We start from the raw sequence: 21,781 nt of genomic DNA on the forward strand, positions 1-21,781 counted from the left end.
TGCAAGTCGCAGCGTGTCCGCACTGCATTTTTTTACCGCAAAGTGGACTTGGGATTCACATGAATCCCATTCGCTTTGCTTGCACTGTACAATGCCGCGATTTTTCCCGCAGCAGAGCAAATCGCAGCGTTTACGTCCCGTGAGCCCCTCGGCCTGATTCTGGTTTCAGGTTGTTTTTTATTTTACCTTATTTAAGAGGCCAATCTGAAAACCGGGGAACTCCTTGACATTCATCTCCTGCAGCCGTACGGGGCTTTCTCCAGAGATTCCCTGCAGCAGCTGTTTGAAGTGTCTGTTGTGAACTAAAGACAGTCTTGTGGAGTTATTCTTCACTTTAATCCCCGTCTCCTGCGGGACCTTCTTTCCAACAGATGCAATTATTCTTTCCGACTCCATTTTAGTCTGGAATATACAAAGAATTATGAGTGAGAAGACACGTTTGCAGGGGAAGGTTATTACAACAGCAGGAATAACCAGAGATGAATGAAACACAAACAATGTCGCCATCAATCACAAAGGACAAAGCTCACGTACACCAAAGCTGAAGCCGTAGCCACAAAGGCTGGTGACACGCGACGTACAGCTCCGGATGTGACTAACAAACGTTAGATGCCTGACTGATACATGAGGGATTGATGTTTAGTTCTGCAGGGTAAACTGATTTATTCCAGGGAATCCTCTCTCAGACATCATCTAAATTGCAGCGTCTCTTTGCCATTGCACCAACAACCCTGATAACATCTGGGCTGTCAAATGTGAATTGGGGAGGTGTCTGTCTTCAGCTTTTATGCCATCATGTGACATTTACAATACGATGCAGGCCGCAGATGCTTCCTTATTGATCTGCGGGTGGTTTACTGTCCCAAATTGACCTGACGGCTTCTCTTTAACCACAGAGCCTATATTCCACACAGGACAATCACGCTGCACAACTTCCCCCTGGTATATATAATTTTTGCATCCAACTATTATTTTAGCAATGATCAGAATGTCCTTCTTGCAATTCCCATCGGCCTGCAATCTGAAGAATGCAATGGGTGCAATTTTTCTTTTCTTCTAACATGCAAGCAGCTCAGTTCTTTTGATGATCCAGCAAAAGGAAAAAAATTCCCTGTCTGAACATCAAAAAAACCCAAACACGTGGCGTGTAAGAGGCCTTAATCACGGAGACTATACGTCACACTTGAAGGCTGGGGCCACACAGGGCAAACATGCTGCAGAATTTCCCACAAAAACCTCCTGAAATTGGGTGGAGCTTTGCTGCACCTGCAGGATCCTTTGTTGGCCTATCTTGGCTTTCATCCGTCGCACTGGAACGGTTTAATGCCTCGAGTAAAACCCACAGCAATAACAGACATGATGCCAATGAATTCACAGCAGCTAACCCACTGCATTCATACAGGTTGACACCCCAGCCTTAGGCTAAGGTCCCAAGTAGCAAACCATGCCAGAACACTGATACAGTGGCGTAACTACCGCGGAGGCAGCGGCCACAGGGCCCGGGATATTAGGGGGCCCGTTGATAGCCACTACTGCTGCGGTTTTTTCTTTTTTCTTAATAGGCCATTACCGGCTGGAGTCCAGCCACTAACAGGCCCTATTTACTTACCGATCCTGGCTGGGCCGGGATTGGTAAGTGACACTGCAGGCCCCGCAAAGACTATAATTATACTCGGGGGTCTTTGCAGACCCCTGAGTGTAATGATTGCATGCCCAGGAGAGGTAAGAAACATAAAAAACTGTGTTACTTACCTCTCCAGGCTCCGGGCAGGCTTCAGCCTAGTTGTCTGACATCCCATGACACCGGCCTGCTTCCCGGGTTATATGACGTCTGATGTCATTGAAGAAGGACGATGGCGGAGGCAGACAGCGTATAAGCCGGGGGACAGGTAAACAACAGTAGTTTATGTTTTTATTCCCATGGGTCTCCGATTATTATACTCTGGGGTCTGAAAAGACTCCAGAGTATAATAATTGTTTATGGGTGTCCACAGTGAAGCTTAATACTGAGTGCAGGGGAGACTATGGGACATAATACTGTGTGCAGGGGCGACTAAGGGGCATAATAGTGTCCATAACAAATTGGTGGAGGGCTTCAATTTCAGGAGCATTAGGCTAAGTTCACACAGGGAGATGCATCACACTCTTGGGCCAAAACCTTCCTGCCATTGACAGTCGCGGTTTCCCCCTCCGGAGTAGGCTCAAATGAATGGGCCGACTCCGGAGGTTGCTGCCGCGAGGCATACAGCATGGCTCAATGAGCCGTGAAATCCACCTGAAGAAGGGGCGGCCCGCTTCTTTCATATTGCCGCTCACAGAAAAAAAAAAAAAAAAGTAGCCTGGCGGTCTCTGTAGACCACCATTGTGAGGGGGCGGATTATGATGTGGATTATGCGCCATAATCTGCCCCCTCTGTTCCCTTACATTTAATATTGACAATACAAACAGGAAAAAAAGCAGATATGAAACTATTATAAATTGACAAGAACAACTACATGGTTACCTGTTGACTGAGCTTTTTCAGATATGAAATGACACTGTAACTAAGACCACAATCCAAGTTGTCAGATATTAGATTTGGCGCTCCCATCATCCTCAGGGCTTTCTTTAATGGCTAAAAAGAATAAAAGCAAAATGTATTAAAAAACTTAAAATAAAAACCAACAACATAAACCAATTCTCTCTGTACCTAAAAATATTCTAAGGCCTTGTGCGTACTTCGCATGGAGCTATATACACATGCTCCGCTCCTTTGCGGCAGCAGTTTTGGCTTTTCCTTACAGATTAGGTTCAGATGAATCCGTCTAATGTGCGGGGTGTCCGACGCTGCAGAAACCGCAGCAAGATCGAGCAATATCCTTACATCAGGTGGAATCTGCCATTGATTTTGGGGCAGAATCTGCTTAAAAATCAGCGCCAGATTCCACCGTGTGAACAAACCCCCAGGGCAACGGATTTCTTGCAGAAATTTCTGCAACTATTTCATCGAGTTGGTAAAAATCCTCCAAATCCATTAAGGCACAAAGAGCCCCAGTCACACTAGTATCAAATTGTCTTTCTAGTCTCGGAAATGTCTGCAACAAATCTGCTGTGTATGAACAGATCCTATAAGGAGTCGGAAACTTCTGACCAAGTCTGTGCTGCAAGTACTAAGTGATTTAGCATTGTTATACATCATAATGGCTTCTGATTTAACTCATGATTTTAAGAAGAATTTAATTGCCTAAACATTAGAGATGAGCGAACAGTGAAATATTTGAGATTCGTTTTGAGTAGCCCCTCAATATTGGACTATTCGAACAAATATTGAACCCCATTATAGTCTATGGGGGAAAAAAAGCTTTGTTTCAGTAGATACCAATAGTCGACTCAGAGTCACCAAGTCCACTATGACACCCCAGGAAATGATGACAACACCTCTGGAATGCAACTGGGACAGCAGGGGAAGCATGTCTGGGGGCATCTAACAAGCCAAAGTCACTGTATTACGCCACTAATAATGCGGGAGCTGACTTTTTCCTACAGGAATGCATTGACCAGCGTTGATTGGCCGAATGTCATACAGTGTACAGCATTCAGCCAATCAACGCTGGTTCTGCCGGAGGCTTGTCTGTGAGGAGGCGGAGTCTAAGATCGGTCCACAGCAGCCTCCATTGTGGTCCAATCTCAGGTATAGCAGACTGTGCGCTGAACTCTGCTACACGTGAGATTGGACCACAATGGAGACTGCTGTGGACCGATCTTAGACTCCGCCTCCTCCGGCAGAACCAGCGTTGATTGGCCGAATGCTGTACACTGTATGGCATTCGGCCAATCAACGCTGGTCAATGCATTCCTATGAGAAAAAGTCAGCTCACGCATATCGCAAGCTGACAGGGATCCTGACTCGCATATAATGGGCTGCCACGAGATAGAGCCCCAAAGAGCTGTGTGAGTGACATTCCCCCCTAAATAAAGCTAATCCCTAGCTAACACTGCCTGTACATCTGTCCCTGCCTCACAGTCACATAGGTCACAGTCTCATATGAACCGAATCTGAAATCCACCATTCGTATAAAGTGGAGGTCACCTGAATTAGCCAGCCAATTATTTTTTTTGATGCCTCCGTTGTTGTAGTTCCTGTCCCACCTCGCCTGCAGTTTATTGGTGCAAAAAAAGCACCAGGGAAGGTGGGAGGGGATATGAATTTTAACGGCGTTTGCCTCGTGGCGTTTGATTGGAATCGAATATCTCAAGCAGCCTGATATTCAATCGAACGCAGTTAGCTCATCTCTACTAAACATGTATAGGGACATTTAAAAAGATACAACATTACCAACGGCAGGGAAAGAGACTTGCACTTACCATTAAGAAATACGGTGGCATTGTTTTCAAGTAGTTCTCAAAGGATTGGCGCCATTTCAGTGTTGGCTTTAGTTTGTGCAGCTTGAACAAGTCGTCTGTAAAATGAAAAAGAAATGAATGCTGCGGAATATAAGAAAGATAATACAAGTAAGGGAAGGCGGACCAGGGGCCGTACGGTGCGGACTCACCAAGTAATGGAAGTAACACAGGGTAGTTGTACGGCATAACAAACAAGTTCACACAGGTAAGAGTGGTGCTCGCTTTCAAATAGCCAAATGGCTGCCCAATTTCACTGTACTTTCCACTGCTACCCACAAAAACCTGCAAGAGAAAAGCACAAAAAAAATGAGGAGACTCCATAGGAAGTCACTAAAGGCAGCTCCTTGCAGGTGACAGCAGTTGTGTGGCTTTGTTGGTAGATAATACAACTTTTCCTCCGATCTGGAGTTATAGCCTGTAGATTCACAATTCTGCAAACATCAGACATGGAATCTCACAGGCGGAGGCGCCACGTTGTGGAAATGAAACTTTTTTGTTGATGATTTTCTGCAACAACAAAGAAAAGATGCATTTCCACAATGCAGCAGAAAAAAAATCGTGGTGTTTTACAGTCAGAGAAAAGTGGATTGGATTCTAGCAAATCCCACGCTCACTTTACGGTAAAAACCACGCCGCGGACACACTGCAATCTCCAAAGCCGGCACGGTTTTGGAAATCGCAGCATGTCAACTGTATCTACAGAAACACCAATGGTTTCCCCATAGGTATAATTGAAACAAAGTCCGCAGAGGAAACTTCTGCAAACTTTCTGTCTAAAGCGCTGCGGGAAGAACCACGATGTGTTGCCGCCATGGTTTTCCTGGGATGCCACGTGGGGGGCCTTACGGGACGATACGCAGTGCTAAGGGAAAAACCACAGCGTCAACGCATCGCAGTTCTTCCCACAGCACTTTGAACAGAAATTTCGCAGAGTTTCCCTCCGCAGACATAGTTACCATTATATCTATGGGAAAGCTGCAGCATTTACGTAGATATAATTGACATGCTGCGATTTCCAAACCCATGCCGGTGCTGGAGATCGTAGCGGGTGCGCGCTGCGGTTTTAATCACATAGTAGGCATGGGATTCGCATAAATCCCATCCACTATGCAAGTACTGTAGAACACTGCGATCTTTCCCGCTACGAGCAAATTGCAGAGTTCCTGACCCATGGGGCCCCAGCCTGCTAGTGACATATATTCACCGCGATCCTGGAGATTTGACAATACAATCCACTGCATCACAGATACCATCTTGTACTGACCTGCCAGCAGGTATGAGGGGACTTTCGTTCTAGAATATACTGCGTCAGCGGCGACGGCTCAAGCTCGTACTTGTCAAAAGGTAGTTTATCGATGACCATAGGTTCACAGTCAACACAGGAGAATTTCACCACAGGATGGGAAGTGCGTGGGGGCTGAATGCGAAAAAAGAAAACACGGCATATTACATTACAGAATATAAGATCTCCTTATAACAGTCTGGTAAGATTTTCCTAAGTCCAATTCCTTTACATCTCTCATCTGGATGCTGCTTTCTTCTCTTACGTCGTAGTGTGGATAATTTTGTCAGCTTTCTCAGACTGTAAGGACTGTAAGAACACAATGCTAGAAGACTCAGCAGTTAGAAGTAAGCGATCTTTACAGGGCCTTAGCTTTATTCTAAAGAAATCTCTTGCAATTTGCATTCAAAATGTTAAGAAACCGAGACTCTTCATTTGGGGGGACATATCAGGATCGCAGAACGCTAAAAACCTTGAAATCTTCAGAGACTAAAACCAATGCAATCCAGAGCAGCGAAGCGGTGGAGGAGACAAACGTCATCCACATGCTGTGACCAAAATCTGCAGCGCTTCAGATTTTACAGGTTTCCTCCATCGCTTTTAACCCTTGTAATGCAAAGATTAGAAGCTGCAGGAGACCTGCAACATAAAGTAACTTTTTGGGTGGTCTCTACAATTTAATAGCATGCCTATCCTATTTGATGCACAGCCGAGGGCATCACCTGCCTAAAATCTATACTTGCTGCAGGCAAAGATTTGCACCAATTTCTGGTACACACTAACAGACCTGTCAGTCCACGGGAGGCTTAACCACTAAAACTTTACAAAAGCAGCAATGGGAAAAGTGGTGCAAAAAGTTGTGCACGTTCACCCCCGTTCTGATCACGGCCTTACCAAAGTTGGAGAGTTCTGATCAGGCCAGAAAGACTCCGGAATTGGCCAATGTCCAACAGGGACACCGGTTTTTGGATTAGGACGCACATAGATCAGTTTATGACAACTGTGCCATGCTTGTGGAGCAAAGGAATTCGTGGACCTGAGGGAATCTGGAAGAACATCTGCAGAGAGAAGAGAAACATTTTATCAAAAAACAGAACAAATTTACACGTGATAAAAGAATACCAGAAAAAGTGAAGAAGTTTTGACAAACTTTCTAGATACAATATTCTATCCCTGTGCTACATGGGGCCCCGACCTACACAAGTTTTGCAGCCAATACAAATCTGATCAGATAGTTTCACATCCACAGATTTGCACAGGCCCCGCCTATGGCCCCTAGTAACGTTATCTCCTTTTTCAGCAATTTTACCCTACACAACGCTAACAAAGTCAGAACATTGTTACCTTCACCATTTGGCGTGGGGTCAGGACCAGTCTTCTCAAAGTTGATCACAACACCGCTCTGAACCTTTTGGACTAAAGACTCCAAACATTGGTTTAACATCCTCTGCGTTCTGACACAGTATGAACGGCCTGGAAAAACAAACAAACCCCCCAAAACAAATGAACACGGTCCACTTAAAAGGACACCACATAATGTACATATTTGTGACACATTGTACTTCATCTAAATAAATAAATAAATAGTGAATTTGGTTTGGAATTTTGGAAAATATGCGGTTTAAAAAGTGTGAAATGATCGGCTTCCCTGCAGATAGTCATATCACCCAAGTTAGTTCATACGTCTCTACTTCATGTTGGAATCACATTCTAACAGGGAGATTTATGGTTGTTACCTGTTGTATGGGCACATGGCAAAGCTTGGCACGGGGAGGGCACTACTTGGGCTGCCCACAGATCCCCCCCTCCCTTCTCAAAGTCAGGTCACCGTGCAGCTTTGCAAGGACATCATCCAGACACTCTAATGTCCTGGAAGATTCATTATAATATTAGCTCTGCAGGGTTTAGTTCCTGTGTCCATTTCTGGTTCCAGCAATAACATATTTTGGATACTTTGATGACTATTTTGCACAACTTAGAAGAAATGCTGGGAACGTCTCTGCCTCGCCTTCCTATTGCGGTCACACAGATTCCCTTAAAAACTGATTTGTAATAACTTACCTCCAGTGACCTCGCACATCTGAGTGATTGCAGACTCATCGGAGGGGACGCTCCCGACCTGCTCTGGCTCTACAGACAAAGCTCCTGGAAGCCGAAGGACAAGTGCAAACAGCCTCTGATCCCAACGAAATGGCTCTTTTGTAAGCTCGCTTCCAGGCAAAGGAGAATTTAGGGGAAGGTGAAGCTGCAGGAAACATAATACACGGAATGGTTTGAGCAATTTGTATTCACAAAAAGGTAAAGGATGAGTAACCGAGAGCATGTCAGGGCCCCTGCACTCTGCTAATCAGGTTATGGGAGTCAGACTGACACTTACTATAAGGATAGACCAGCAATATATATATTTTACAGATACTACAATAGGTCAGCGTACAGTTATCTGCAGTTGGGCCTCACTACATTGCACAGACATTGCACTATAGTCATGTGTAAAGCCTTGGTTTTAAAGGGATCCTAATCATTAAAAAGCAATTTTTTGTGACTAACACGTCAGAATAGCCTTAAGAAAGGCGATTCTTCTCCTCCCTTTAGATGTCCACCGTTCGGTAGAAATCCCAGTTTTCGTCAGTATGAAAAAGAGTTCTCTCGCAGCGCTGGGGGCGGGCGCCAGCGCTCAAATAGCACATGCTCTCTGCGCCTCTTCTTCCGGCGCTGGGGGGGGGTCAAACTTCTAGGCCTCGGACAGAGCAGAAAATGGCCACTTACTGTGTAAGCAGCCAGTTTTCTTGTGGCCGGGGGCATGCGCAGTCGGCTCTGCCCAAGGCCTAGAAGTTTGACCCCCCTGGAAGAAGACGTGTGAAGAGGACGTTCCTGAAGAAGATGGAGGCGTCGCTGGAGAGGTCTCCCGCAGTACTGGGGACACCCCCAGTGCTGTTTGAGCTCTGGGACCTGCCCCCAGTGCTGCAAGAGAACTCATTTGCATACCAATGAAAACTGGCGGCGCAAAGAAGACATCTAAAAGGTAGGAGAAGAGTAGACTTTCTTGACATTATTCCTACGTGTTAGTCACAAAAAAATTGTGATTTAATGATAGGATCCCTTTAAAAGGGTGACCATATCAAAAAATATCCTTGTTAGGCCCGGGTCACATCTGCGTTCAGGCCATTCCGTTCCCCTCTCCGCATGAAAACTGCAGAGATTAAAGTCCTTCAACCAGTGCTTTTCTCTCTGCATTTTTTGTGAGGAAACCACACGGACCCCATTAAAGTCTATGAGGGTTTCTTTATGTCACTGCTTTTTTTTTTTTTTTTTTTTTTTTTTTTTAATATGAATAGGTTTCTGTTCAGGGGGGTCGCCAAACAGAAACCCGAATGCAGAAGTGAACCGGGCCTTACAAATGCAGAAACCGATTTCTACTTGTTACTTTACAGCAAACACAGGACAGTAAGTGGGACAGGACACGAATCCCTCCTAAAAGCCACTTACCTCTTCAACGACACCTGAGGGAATGGTAAGCTTATTTCCATCTGTGATAGTGATTAATATGGAGGGCTCCAGAAAGAACGGATTCCTTCCCTTTAAGACAGTAAGAGCACAGTGTTTATAGCACGGCAGGCAACGTTTCTCACACAGATTTTCTATGGCGCGTCTACACATTGCCTGAAGCGTTCTCTACGCATTTGTTTCCTAGCCGTTCACCTGGCGGTCTGCTGCCGGATCAGTTGGCCGTCCAATGTATAAGGGGGGCTGCCAGCTACACAAGTCTCTACCAGGAGACCATTAGGCTATTGCCGTCAGTCAAGCTCATCATCTTCACAGGATCAGTTGGCAACCTGACGTCTATGAAGCGGCTGCCAAACACACAGGTGTGTTTACTGTCAGAAGGCAATTACAAGGACCATGGCAGATTTTCACAGCAGATTTTCCTGTTCTATCCAAACACCATCCTAAGCGACGGGCGCCAGAGCGGTGTCATTTACATTCTGATATCCCGTAGCCATTAACATGCAGATTTGCTTAAAGAGGATCTTGTATGTCCTCTGGGCTGCAGCCCCTTCTCCTCCCATCAACCTTAAAGGGATCCAATCACTCAGACACAATTTTTTTTTCTAAGTACCACATCTGAATAGCCTTAAGAAAGGCTATTCGTCTCCTACCTTTTGTCGTCTTTTCCGTGCTGCCATTCACCTACAATCACGGTTTTTCTCGGTATGCAAATGAGCTCTCTTGTAGCACTGGGGGCGGTCCCCAGCGCTCAGACAGCAGTGGGGGTGTCCCCAATGCTGTGAGAGAACTCTCCCCAGTGCCGCTTCCTCTTCAGCCTCTTCTTCCGGCGATTGCTTGTAACTTCTAGGTCTTGGGCAGTGCAGACTGCGCATGCCCACAGGCCACGAGAAAATGGCCGCTTGCACAGTAATGTAAGCAGCCATTTTCTTGTGGCCTGTGGGCATGTGCAGTCTGCACTGCCCGAGGCCTAGAAGTTACAAGCCACCGCTGGAAGAAGAGGCTGAAGAGGACGTTGCTGACGAAGATGGAGGCGGTGCTGGAGAGTTCTCTCACAGCATTAGGACCGCCCCCAGTGCTGCGAGAGAACTCATTTGCATACCGAGAAAAACCGGGATTGTAGGTGAACGGCGGCACGGAGAAGACGACGAAAGGTAGGAGACGAATAGCCTTTCTTAAGGCTATTCCAACGTGGTACTTACAAAAAAAAAATTCTGTCTGAGTGATAGGACCCCTTTAAAGAGACAACTATTAAAGCGCTGCTGCAAAAACTACAGCGGCAAAGCATTGCGTTTTTTCCGCCTCGCTTTTCATAGAGAGTTTGCAGAGTTTTCCTATACCTATAGGAAATCCAATGGCATTTCCCGCAGCGGTTTTGCAAATCGCTGAGCTTCTGCTGCTCGTATTTTACCACACTATGGGGATGCTATTGGCTAGAATCCCATCCACTACAGAGGGATTGTAAAATGCCGTGTTTTCTTTTATGTGACGTTTACACCACACAGGGCCCCGGCCTTATCGGGAAAAACTGAACTGAATATAAGTAGAGGGTGTTATCAGTAAGACATATGGCAGATGCAAACCAATGTCCTATCCTAGTAAAATCCCATCCCATATACTACATATATGATACAGATATAAATCCAACAAACGTGGCACACACCTGTCCATAGTTATCGATTCCAGACACCAATCGATTCAAATTAAGTAAATCAAATGAGGATCGAAGGGCTTGGCCGAGAGTGGTGAGTCCAGAGGCCTGCAGGTTCTTCAGCTCATTCATGAACGTGGCATGGTTCTCCTTCCAGCCCGCCTGGAAAATAGAAGACATTTAATTCTTAAAAATTGTTCCCAATGTCAAAATGCAGTCAGTACAGAGGCCAGCGATTGGCTGCAGCAGTCACATGTTGCACAAGTAAACAGAGTACGGTTCCATTCATACATTATATATATATATATATATATATATATATATATACACACACACACATATACATATATATATACACACACACACACATATACATATATATATACACACACACACACATATACATATATATATTTGGACAGGTTAGCCTTGGATTGCAAAAAAAACAAGTGTCGCATGGTGAAAAAAAACAAAATCCAAGCGCCGCGCAGTTTCTATGCTCCGTGCAGATCCAGAAGTGTCACTTGTACGGTACGAGGGGAGCAGATGTGCCGGAAGCGGCGCGTGATGAGGCGATTTGCAGTCTTTCACCTTCTCTCCTCTTCTTTTAAGAGCTACGAATAATTAAGGCTGCGGAGCGGCAGATGAATACCAAATCTGGCAGCAGCGCCTTGTAAGCAAGCTATCCTTCAGAAAGCAGACAGTCCCTGTGTGACCTAAAAAACCACCCGCGCCAATGGAGATGGCACCAAAAACCAGGCATATCCCTTCATCCAAACCACCTATGCCCTCAGTCTATGCCATGGAGGTATTACATGTGCCCACCTATGGTGTGGAGCCTTTGAGGCCCTCGATTTAGGAAAACTAAAGGTCAAAAACGACACATGAAATGAAAGGCTATATCCTTCCTCCCGAGAGGCCAAACCCCCAAAACCGAATGAAAAACTAGCAACGGCAAGGCCAACAGTATATGGACGTCTCCTCCAGTTAGTGGACAAAGGGCCTAGTGGTAAAAGGTCTATACAAGTCATAAAAAGCCAAGAACAAGATGGAGCAGGGATCTCACACATGTACACAGCACCTGTCATTTGGGAACAACAAAATGGAAGGACTCGGCACAAAGAGCAGCAGAAAACTCATCGGTCCTTGGACACAATTGCCATCAAGATCCAAAATCCTACAAGCAACAGCATCACGAGAGGCGTCTGAAGGTGTCATGCACTAGATTTCCATGCACAAGCCCAAAACCACTAAACCCATACACCCAATGCAAACCAGAAGACCCTTCTGTCATCTACAGTGGAATCCTGATCCAAATGGCAGCATAGAAAACGTCCGGCGGAGGCCGCGCACTTCCAAAGCAAAGGGTCCATGTGGTGCAATAATGGGAACCCACCAATCATTCTAATGGGGATGCATGCCAATCATGCCACGTTGTCGCCTCTCGAGGAGATGACAGTGATGGGACTATACAGCAATAGAGATGAGTGAACACTATTCGAGACAGCCGTTCCCGGAAAGCACGCTCCCATAGAAATGAATGGACGTAGCAGGCACGCGGGGGGGTTAAGTGACCGGCCACCGGCAAAGTCTGCATGCCGGCTGCTTCCATTCATTTCTATGAGAGCGTGCTATTCATAATGGCTGTTACGAATAGTGTTTGCTCATCTATACATCAACTCATCTGCCACATGTAAGTCTTGCACTTTTTTGCACCATGCTCTAGGGCCCAGTTAACATCTGCATTCGGGTTTCCATTCGGGGAGGCTACTTGAGGACCCTCCCCCCTCTAATGGAAACCTATCTGCTTAAAAAACAGTGGTTACCCAAGGAAACCTGCAGACCCCATAGACAATAATGGGGTCCGTGTGGTTTCCACACAAAAAAATGCAGAGAGAAAAGTGCAGCTTGTAGGACTCCTCTCTCTGCATATTTCATATGGAACTGGGCCTTATTCACACCCAAAAGGATGACAGGACCACGCACACAATCCCTCACCGCTTAATGCAAGAATCTAAATTTCATTCTAGAATCCTTAATTTAGTTGGGGCTTCAAAATAAATTGTAGTTTGCAAACAATCCTATGTCCGATCTGGACTACTCTAGATTTTCTATCATGGACAATCTTTTTTTTCCCCCTATCAGGATGTCTTTGTAGAATGGGAGGAAATCCACACAAACACGGGGAGAACATACAAACTACTTGCAGATGTTGTTCCTGGTGGGATTCGAACCCAGGATTCCAGCAGTGCAAGGCTGCAGCGCTAACCACTGAGCCACCGTGTTGCCCCCTATTATGGACAATCTGAAGTGTTTCTGCAGCAAAAAAAAAAAAACTGGCATTTTCTTCTTTTTATTTATTGCAGAATCCCAGCAGGAAGGCTACCGCTTTGTCTCATCCTATTGCAGAAAAATTTGACATGCTGCAGACTGTAAATTCACAACGCAGGTCAAGGTATGTGCAGATGTTGCTGCAGAAAGTATTTACAATGCGAGGATGACATTTTGTTGCTGAATGATTTCCACATCCGTATTCCCGCTCAGAAAATCTGCCTGTGTGGACACCACCCTTAAAGGGATCCTATCATTCAGATGTCGGCTATTCTCTCCCACCTTTCGTCGTCTTCTCTGCGCCGCCGTTTGCCTACAATCCTGGTTCTTGTCGGTATGTAAATTAGCTCTCTCGCAGCACTGGGGGCGGGCCCAATACTGCGAGAGAACTCTCTCCAGCACCGCCTCCTCTTCTTCAGCCTCTTCTTCCGGCCGTGGCTTGTAACTTCTAAGGACACCGGCCTTGGGCAAAGCAGACTGCGCACGCCCAGAGGACATGAGAAAATGGCCGCTTGCATAGAATTTGTATTTGCAGAAGAAATGGCGGCTTTCGGACGTGGATGCGCCAAAGGTTCTGAATGGGGATAATCCACGAGAGGAGTGAACGTGCGCTCATTGCTCTTGTGGATAAGGTTTGCCAACATCTTGCATAGATTTGATTGAATGTTCCATGTGAACAAGCTCTTGGCTCTCAATCAGACGGTATCATCTCACCGTGTATGGTTAGATCTGGTCCTCTCCATTGCTATTCATACAATGTCTGACAATCACTCATTGCAATGGGGATTTTTTTTATAAAAATAAAAAGTGATTAAAACAATTATTTCCTGCAGGAAACCTCCCTCTGAGCTCGACATAAGAGACAAAACTCTTCACAGATTGCTCATAAATCATTATTCCGTGCATCTATTCACACGTTTGGCTTCTCGCTGGTGAATTTTCCTCCCACCAATTTCTGAGATTAAAAAAAAAAAAAAAGGACTCGACAAATGTGCGAGATGATTTGACAAATCCCCGCACGGGGAAGCGGCGCTCTAGAAAGGATCTCCAATATCTCCGGATCCCTACGGCCTCGCGTTGTACTCCAGGGCCGAGCCCCGTCTGACGGACGCGTATTCCCGGCACCGCACAAGGCAGCAGCTTGTTGTATTCATCGATCATATGGAAGGGAAAGTATGGCAGTCACTGGCATGAAGATATCTGCAGGATGTAAAGAGCCAAAGCCCTTAAAATGAATCACGTCATTCCTAAGCTGAGCGCACATTACATGTCTCCTATGACATAGGTATTTGTGACTCGGGACAAGAGGGTAAACCTGCCAGACACTTACAGTCCCCTGAGAACACGAGAAGGATCGGAAACCTTAAAATCCAAGAATCTGATCCTTCTGTCCCCCTGGAGCACCACTACACAACCTGTCCCATATCCAATGCTGGTTCGACCACTGCGGCGCCCCCACCTGTCAGCAGTACAGGGGTGTTTTGTCAGTTCTCGGTGGAGCGGTGGATGGTCTTGTGTGCCCAGCTCCACTCATTTTAACGTTGCAGGTTCACGTGGCCAAACTTTGTGCTGATTTTGAGACGGTTAATGTCCTCAATCTACGTCCCATTGATTTCGTTGGGATGCAGAGATCATCACAGGACTCCACACAACAACAACAAAAAGTTAAAAAAAAAAAAAATAAATAAGCGTCCTGCTCGACCTCGCCTTCAAAGTCCTCCACACGAGCCACTCATCTAGAGCGATTCAGCATCTGCCTCAAATTCACCTTCCATTTCTGCCATTAAAGGGATTCTATGTCTAAATCGCTATTTTTTCTGCTTTAGACGTCGGAATAGCCTTTAGAAAGTCTATTCGTCTCTTACCTTTAGACGTGGTCTCCGTTCCTTAGAAATACCGTTTTTTACCGGTATGCAAATGAGTTCTCCGCAGCAATGAGGGCGATGGGGGCGTCCCCACTCCCACCCCTTCTCTTGTCATCTTCCGTCAGCATCATCTCAGACGCCTGCGCAGTCGGTTCTGTCAGCAAGACACTAGTAGAGTCGACTGCGCATGCTGGCCGCAATTGTGCGCATGCGCAGTACACTCCTCGAAGTCTTCGCCGAACAGAACGTACTGCACATGCTCAGTAAGGTCTGTACAGCCCTCCAATGCCTGGATGACTTCACTCGCATGTTGGAGGGCTGTACAGAACTTACTGCAGAGCGTACTGCACGTGCACGCAATTGCGTTCTTTAAAATATGGCCGCCGGCATGCACAGTCGGCTCTACTAGTGTCTCGCTGACAGAACCGACTGCACAGGCGTCAGAGATGACGCTGAAGGAAGACGACGAGAGAAGGGGAGGATGCAGCTGAAGAAGGAGGCGTCGCTGGAGAGAGTTCTTGGGTGTCTCTCAGCGCCGCCTCCTTCTTCGTCCGCAGCGTCATCTTCAGCGTCTTCTTCCGGCGCAGGCTCGTAATTTCTAGGCCTCGGGCAGACTGTGCGGGCGCGCAGGTCACGGGAAAATGGCTGCTTGCACAGTATTGTTAATGGCCATTTTCCCGTGGCCTGTGTGCCTACGAAGTCTGCTCTGCTCAAGGCCTAGAAATTACAAGTCTGTGCTGGAAGAAGACATTGAAGATGACGCTGCGGACGAAGGAGGAGGCGGTGCTGGAGACACTTCTCTGGTAGCGGTGGGGACGCCCTCATCGCTGTTTGAGCACTGGGGCCCGCCCCCGTCGCTGTGAGAGAACTCATTTGCATACCAGTAAAAACCAGTATTTCTAAGGAACGGCGTAGCAGAGACCACATCTAAAGGTAAGAAACGAATAGACTTTCTAAAGGCGACTCCGACGTCTTATCCACACAAAAAAAAATGCTTTTAGTGTTAGAATCCCTTTAATTCCCGCACCCGCCAGTCCAACAAAACGGACAGGATTTGGCGTAGATCTCCACCATCACTTTGCCAGTTTCTGGCCTGATTACAGTAATTTTGTTGGGGACCAGGCCTGTCCGCCCCAGCCGACCTCGCTCTCCTGCTATAGAATATCCCTTGTAGAGTATATTGGGGCCTATTAGACAACCGCACTCAGTTCACAGATAGGGTTGAGCGATCGGGAAAGATCAGATAGCGATCGAGTAAATTTCACGATCGGAATTCCAATCCCGATCTTTTCTGGCGGGATCGAGGTCAGAGGTTAGTACCCACAATGCTTTGCTACTGGCCAGTCATTGTGGGAAAAGCTAACATTAGGGTTGAGAGATCGGGAGAGAGCGGATCCCGATCGGCGATCGAGCAAATTTAACGATTGGCTGGAAAACGATCGAAAATTGGATTTTAAAAACGATCCTAAAATCTCAAGATCGGCTCAACCTCTATTCACAGATGAACTGTCGGACCTTTGTGGGCAGACCCATAGGGCTCGACCTACAAAGACGACCTACTCATGAGGCAGATGTGGCAGGGACTTGAGTGTATACGGATAGCTAGTGCCAGATACAGACCAGACATCAGTCACCCTACAGTCCTCGCTATTCTGTGCAGGTCAGAACTTGACTTTCTTCAATTCCTTTCACCAGTTTATTTCCACGTGTGCGTAAAAACCCGTCACAGATAAAATCTTTCTACAGAAATCTTTTGATCCTTAGATGAGCCTATAAGGAACGTTCAACTATATTAAAGGGGGTTTTCCACCACCCATCACATCCCCTTCCCGGTTTACACGAGCACAACGTCTCATCCGTGTGGGCGGTTGTGCCTGGAACGGACAGCAAATCCCTTTAAATGCAAAACTCACATGAAATGAAAAATCACAATTTAAAGGGTTTTTTTTTTCATATGGACAGGGGAACAGATCCCAATACGGTGACCGGGCGCAGATGTGGACACAGACTTTTGCTTTAGACGTCGGAGTAGTCTTTAGAAAGTCTATTCGTCTCTTACCTTTAGACGTGGTCTCCGCTGCGCCGTTCCTTAGACATACCGGTTTTTACCAGTATGCAAATAAGTTCTCTCGCAGCGATGGGGCCGTCCCCACTGCTGCCAGAGAAGTGTTTCCAGCGCCGCCTCCATCTTTGTCCGCAGCATCATCTTCAGAGTCTTCTTCGGGCGCAGGCTCGTAACTTCTAGGCCTTGGGCAGAGTAGACTGCGCAGGCGCACAGGTCACGGGAAAATGGCCAGTAACAATACTGTGCAAGCGGCCATTTTCCCGTGGCCTGTACACCTGCGCAGTCTGCTCTGCCCAAGGCCTAGAAGTTACGAGCCTGCGCCGGAAGAAGACGCTGAAGATGATGCTATGGACGAAGAAGGAGGCGGCGCTGGAGACAATTCTCTGGCAGCGGTGGGGACGCCCCCATCGCTGTTTGAGCGCTGGGGCCCGCCCCCATTGCTGCAAGAGAACTAATTTGCATACCGGTAAAAAACAGTATTTCTAAGGAACGGCGTGGCGGAGACCACGTCTAAAGGTAAGAGACGAATAGACTTTCTAAAGGCTACTCCAACGTCTTATCCACAAAAAAAGGTTTTAATGGTAGAATCCCTTTAATGCATTGGAGGATCTTTATTAATCCTGACTGACCACGGCCATTCCAAACACTAGAAACTGATAGTTTGTAGTCTTAGGGCGGGTTCACACCTGCGCCCGGTCTCCGCTTTGCAGGTTTCCGTCTTCTGCCTGAGAAACTGGACAGGAGATAGAAACCGGCAGGCACTCTTCGAACCCATTCATTACAATGGGTTTGCAAAGTGACCGACCGTGAGCATCTTCTGGTCTCCGCGGCGAAACCGATTTATTTTTTTTTAACCGGACACAGAGTCGGACATGCAGGACTTTGTGTCCAGTTTAAAAAAAACAAAAAAAAAAACCCAACAACTGTTTTGCCGCAGAGACCAGAAGACGCTCACGGGTGCTCACTGACTGCCGGTTTCCGTCTCCTGTCCAGTTTCTCGGGCAGAAGACGGAAACCCCCAAAGCAGTGACCGGGCGCAGGTGTGAACCCGACCTGACTGCTGGCACCCCACTGGCCACGAGAATAAGAAACATGACCCGTTGCTCCATTCAGGTAAAATAGGCCCCCTGCTCTCTTGATTGTGGGGTCCCGGCTGTCAGGCCGCAACTTCTATTCTAGAAGAAAATTGTTTTGAAACAGACTCAAAATGGGCTCCCTCCAATGTGCTGCTCTGACGCCCCAGAGGGCCCTCGCTGGTCTTTATTTGATGGCTCCTATCGACACACAAAGTGCCCAATTAGATGAGGTTTTAACTGTGCGCCTACTACGTGATGGGACCACCAAGAACACTGGGGGGGGGGGGGTAGATTTTAACCCATTCTGAGCCCATTTCAAAAACATTTTCCCTGACGAACAACCATCCTAAGAAGACAGGCAGACAGTTCTAGTGCATGTACTGCACCCCATCCCAATACGTGAACATAACTCCCCTAATTTTCATCTAGAACGACCTGGTCTAAGTGAACATGTACAAGTCATCCAAAAACAGAAAATAAAGCCGGTTTATTATGGAGGGGAAGATCACGTTACAGCTGAACTGTCTCAGGACTCGCCCTCCAATGATCTGTCACTAGGTCCATGTAAGATATCACCAAATATCAGCACCATGCAGTGGCTTTAACACAGCGCTGCAGCGATCCGCTACCGAAGTACTCGGGACACGTCTGACTATGTAGGTTGTGTCCGAGGGCAGGTGTCGCACAACATATGTCAGACATATGCCCGGACGTCTCTGTTGTGTTACAGAACGCACAAAGACGACGTGTACACTTGGCAAGCGACCAACATTGATCATTCTGCTACCAGAACTTCCACTTTTGCTTTCTAAAGAGCGCCTGTGACGGCTCGTCGCGAATTCTCGAGAATCAGACATGAGTAGATTTGCACCCACTAAACGTCTCTCGTATTCTCTGACTTGAAAGGGAGGGGATGGGTATAAGACTACATTATCGAAAGCGACCAAGGGGACCAAAATGCTATAACAAAAGCAAATTTGTGTGTGCATTTTGGGTTCCGTTCATTCTTTGCAGACTTAAAGGAATAGGACAGTATGTACCACTATTCTTCTCAGCAAAGCAACCTTAAAGGGATAATCCAGGTCTTATTAACCCTATCCATATGCTGCATTATTTGAGTGAGCCTTTCACAGCACCGTTCACGTGACCAATAAACGTGACACTGCATGGCCTGTGAAGGGGACGCGGCATAGAGCTGATCTACAGCGGTCCCCTGTGTTCCTACAGATCGTCATTCAATGCCCTATCCTAAGGCCAGGGTTCCATTCACTTCAATGGGGCTGCTGCAACAGTAACCCTTAGGCCCCCCTGCACGCAACCATATTCATCCTGCAAACAGGGTCCGTATAAGGCCATATTTACTGGACTGACCACGGTTGTGTGCGGGTTACTCAATGCATCATAGTGAGCGTGGCCCAATTGCTACTGTAATAGACTGTCAGTCTAGTCCGGCAGATGTAGTGAATTCCATGAACATGGCCGTGGTCAGTCGGCTTGCTACGTACTATTTCCAAGACAGAATATGGTCGTGTGCAGGTGGCCCTAAGACTATAATGGGGTCCGTGTGCTTTCTGTACAGTCTCGGCATGAGTAATGCAGACAGGAAAGTAGATCGTGAACTACATTACTGTCCACATGTCCCATGCGGAAATCTCCTGGCAAGCACATGGACCCCACTATAGTCTATGGGGTCCATGGGCTTTCACTGCACACCATTTGCAATTGTGTTTGGTAGTCCTTTCAATAGAAGTGAATGGGAGGCGAAAAATTTTGCAAAAATAAGCGACTTTTTTTTTGCAAAAAGCCACATGGGGAAAAAAAAAAAAAACACGACACGTTTTTTCAGCCCATTCACTTTACAGGAGGGGAAAACAGCCTGGCTTTTTTTTTTTAAAGCTGTTTTTACAAAAAAAAAAAAAAGCTCCAAAAAAAGCTTCTTAATTAGAAAGCTTTTTTTTCCGGTGCCAAAATAAGCCACACGTTATCTACATGTGAACTAACCCTAAGAAAGTAGAGCCCCGAAATACATGTCAAGGCTTCAGCTATCAGGAACGTCAGATAGGTTCTGTTTATGAAGCAATGTCATTTTAAGAAGGACGTCTCAAATGACAAACATTCATAAGACACTTTTCTCAACAAGGGACTCGCAGCACAGGGAGCGTTGTAGAGTCGCGGAGATAGAGGCGGCCATACAAGCGCTCATCCCCAACACCCCCGGGGGTCAGTCTTACAGAAAGCCAATTTACCCATCAGTATATTTTTGACATGTGGGAGGTAACACACACACGAACATGGGCAGAACATACAAACTCCATGCAGATGTCGGCCACGGCGCTGTAACGCAACACTGAAACTTGTTTGTTACTTGAAAATACAAGTGTTCAATGGCTCAGAACGCGACATGTTATTGTTCCTCTGGATACAATAATTGGGCATTATCATTCTGCTTATCTATGAGCGATCCCTGCTCTGTCACCTCTGATTTAACACAGTAGGGACTTGCCATATTGGTAATAACCCACGCGAGACATCAAATTACAATGTATACGGAAATTTTGACTACAAAACGGTTCTATTTCTGCAGGACGGCCAATGTGACAAATTCTTAGGACAAATTCCAAGTAGGTAACCTTTTCGTCTGGTCTCAATTCAGACGTCACAGCCTTGGTTTGATAGTTAAGAGTCGAATGGAGGGGTTGAATGTGCAACTCGTTTTATTTTTTGCATTGTGTCGGGGGGCGCTCGGTGAACCTCTTTGTAATTGACTTTATTAATCTATCCAACTTCCTTTTAATAGAAAGCAGGCTGTGAAGTTCCCATGAGCGGCGTTCTAAGAATTGCCAGGAGACTTTGTCCGTATACACTGACCCAAGAGGGATCAACACTTCCAACGTTATCTCCGGCACTCGCTGTAAAATAATTAGACATATCGCCAGGTAAAAACACAGTTGGGGATGTGATCTTATACGTAGCATGAAGTGCAGCTTATTAAAGTACAAATTCCCAACTGTGTTTTTAACTAGTGATTAGAGATGAGCGAACAGTGAAATATCCGAGATTCGTTTCGAGTAGAGCCTCAATATTCGACTACTCGATCGAATATCGAATCCCATTATAGTCTATGGGGAAAAATGTTCATTTCAGAGGAAACCACTATCTGACTAAAGGAGAGTCACCAAGTCCACGAGTAGCAGGAGCGGAGGGCAGTTAAAGCGCACGGACCCCATAGACTATAATGGGTCCGTGCGCTTTAACTGCACAGTGCTTGCAGTTGTGCTGATATTCCGTTCCTGCGGACTCCTTCCAGACAGGAGGCAAGCACTAATGTCAACCAACCCTTACTCATCCTGCAGAACCAGCATTGATTGGCCGAATGTTGTACAGTGTATAGCATTCCATGCATCAACGCTTGTTCTGCCGGAGGCTCGTCCGTGAGGAGGCAGAGTCTAAGATCGGACCACAGCAGTCTCCATTGTGGTCCGATCTTAGACTCCGCCTCCTCACAGACGAACCTCTGACAGTACCAGTGTTGATTGGACGAATGCTGTACACTGGCCAATCAACGCTGGTCAATGCATTCCTATGAGAAAAAGTAAGCTCCCTCGTAACAGCAAGCTGCCAGCT

At 46.5% G+C, this 21,781-nt stretch overlaps 1 protein-coding gene across 4 annotated transcripts in view; it reads right to left on the reverse strand.

The window, feature by feature from the left end:
- The window catches only part of LOC142184528 (integrator complex subunit 6-like), a 32,999-nt gene that overhangs the window by 6,088 nt on the left and 5,130 nt on the right, over nucleotides 1-21,781 (reverse strand). For 3 of the 4 annotated variants that reach the window (XR_012711838.1, XM_075259430.1, XM_075259429.1), the window contains 10 exons: nucleotides 10,833-10,982; nucleotides 9,152-9,241; nucleotides 7,727-7,910; nucleotides 7,010-7,138; nucleotides 6,560-6,723; nucleotides 5,648-5,800; nucleotides 4,533-4,665; nucleotides 4,345-4,439; nucleotides 2,504-2,614; nucleotides 187-402 (listed from right to left, as the gene is read on the reverse strand). Coding sequence is in view for 3 of the 4 variants with exons in the window: in XM_075259430.1 (XP_075115531.1) it covers nucleotides 187-402; nucleotides 2,504-2,614; nucleotides 4,345-4,439; nucleotides 4,533-4,665; nucleotides 5,648-5,800; nucleotides 6,560-6,723; nucleotides 7,010-7,138; nucleotides 7,727-7,910; nucleotides 9,152-9,241; nucleotides 10,833-10,982 (1,425 nt within the window). In the remaining variant the exon portion in view is untranslated. Of the gene's footprint in view, nucleotides 1-186; nucleotides 403-2,503; nucleotides 2,615-4,344; nucleotides 4,440-4,532; nucleotides 4,666-5,647; nucleotides 5,801-6,559; nucleotides 6,724-7,009; nucleotides 7,139-7,726; nucleotides 7,911-9,151; nucleotides 9,242-9,364; nucleotides 9,437-10,832; nucleotides 10,983-21,781 lie in introns of those variants that run through there. The other variant, XM_075259431.1, reaches the window with a different exon arrangement.

Source organism: Leptodactylus fuscus, chromosome 11 (genome assembly GCF_031893055.1).
Source record: "Leptodactylus fuscus isolate aLepFus1 chromosome 11, aLepFus1.hap2, whole genome shotgun sequence".
NCBI lineage: Eukaryota > Metazoa > Chordata > Amphibia > Anura > Leptodactylidae > Leptodactylus > Leptodactylus fuscus.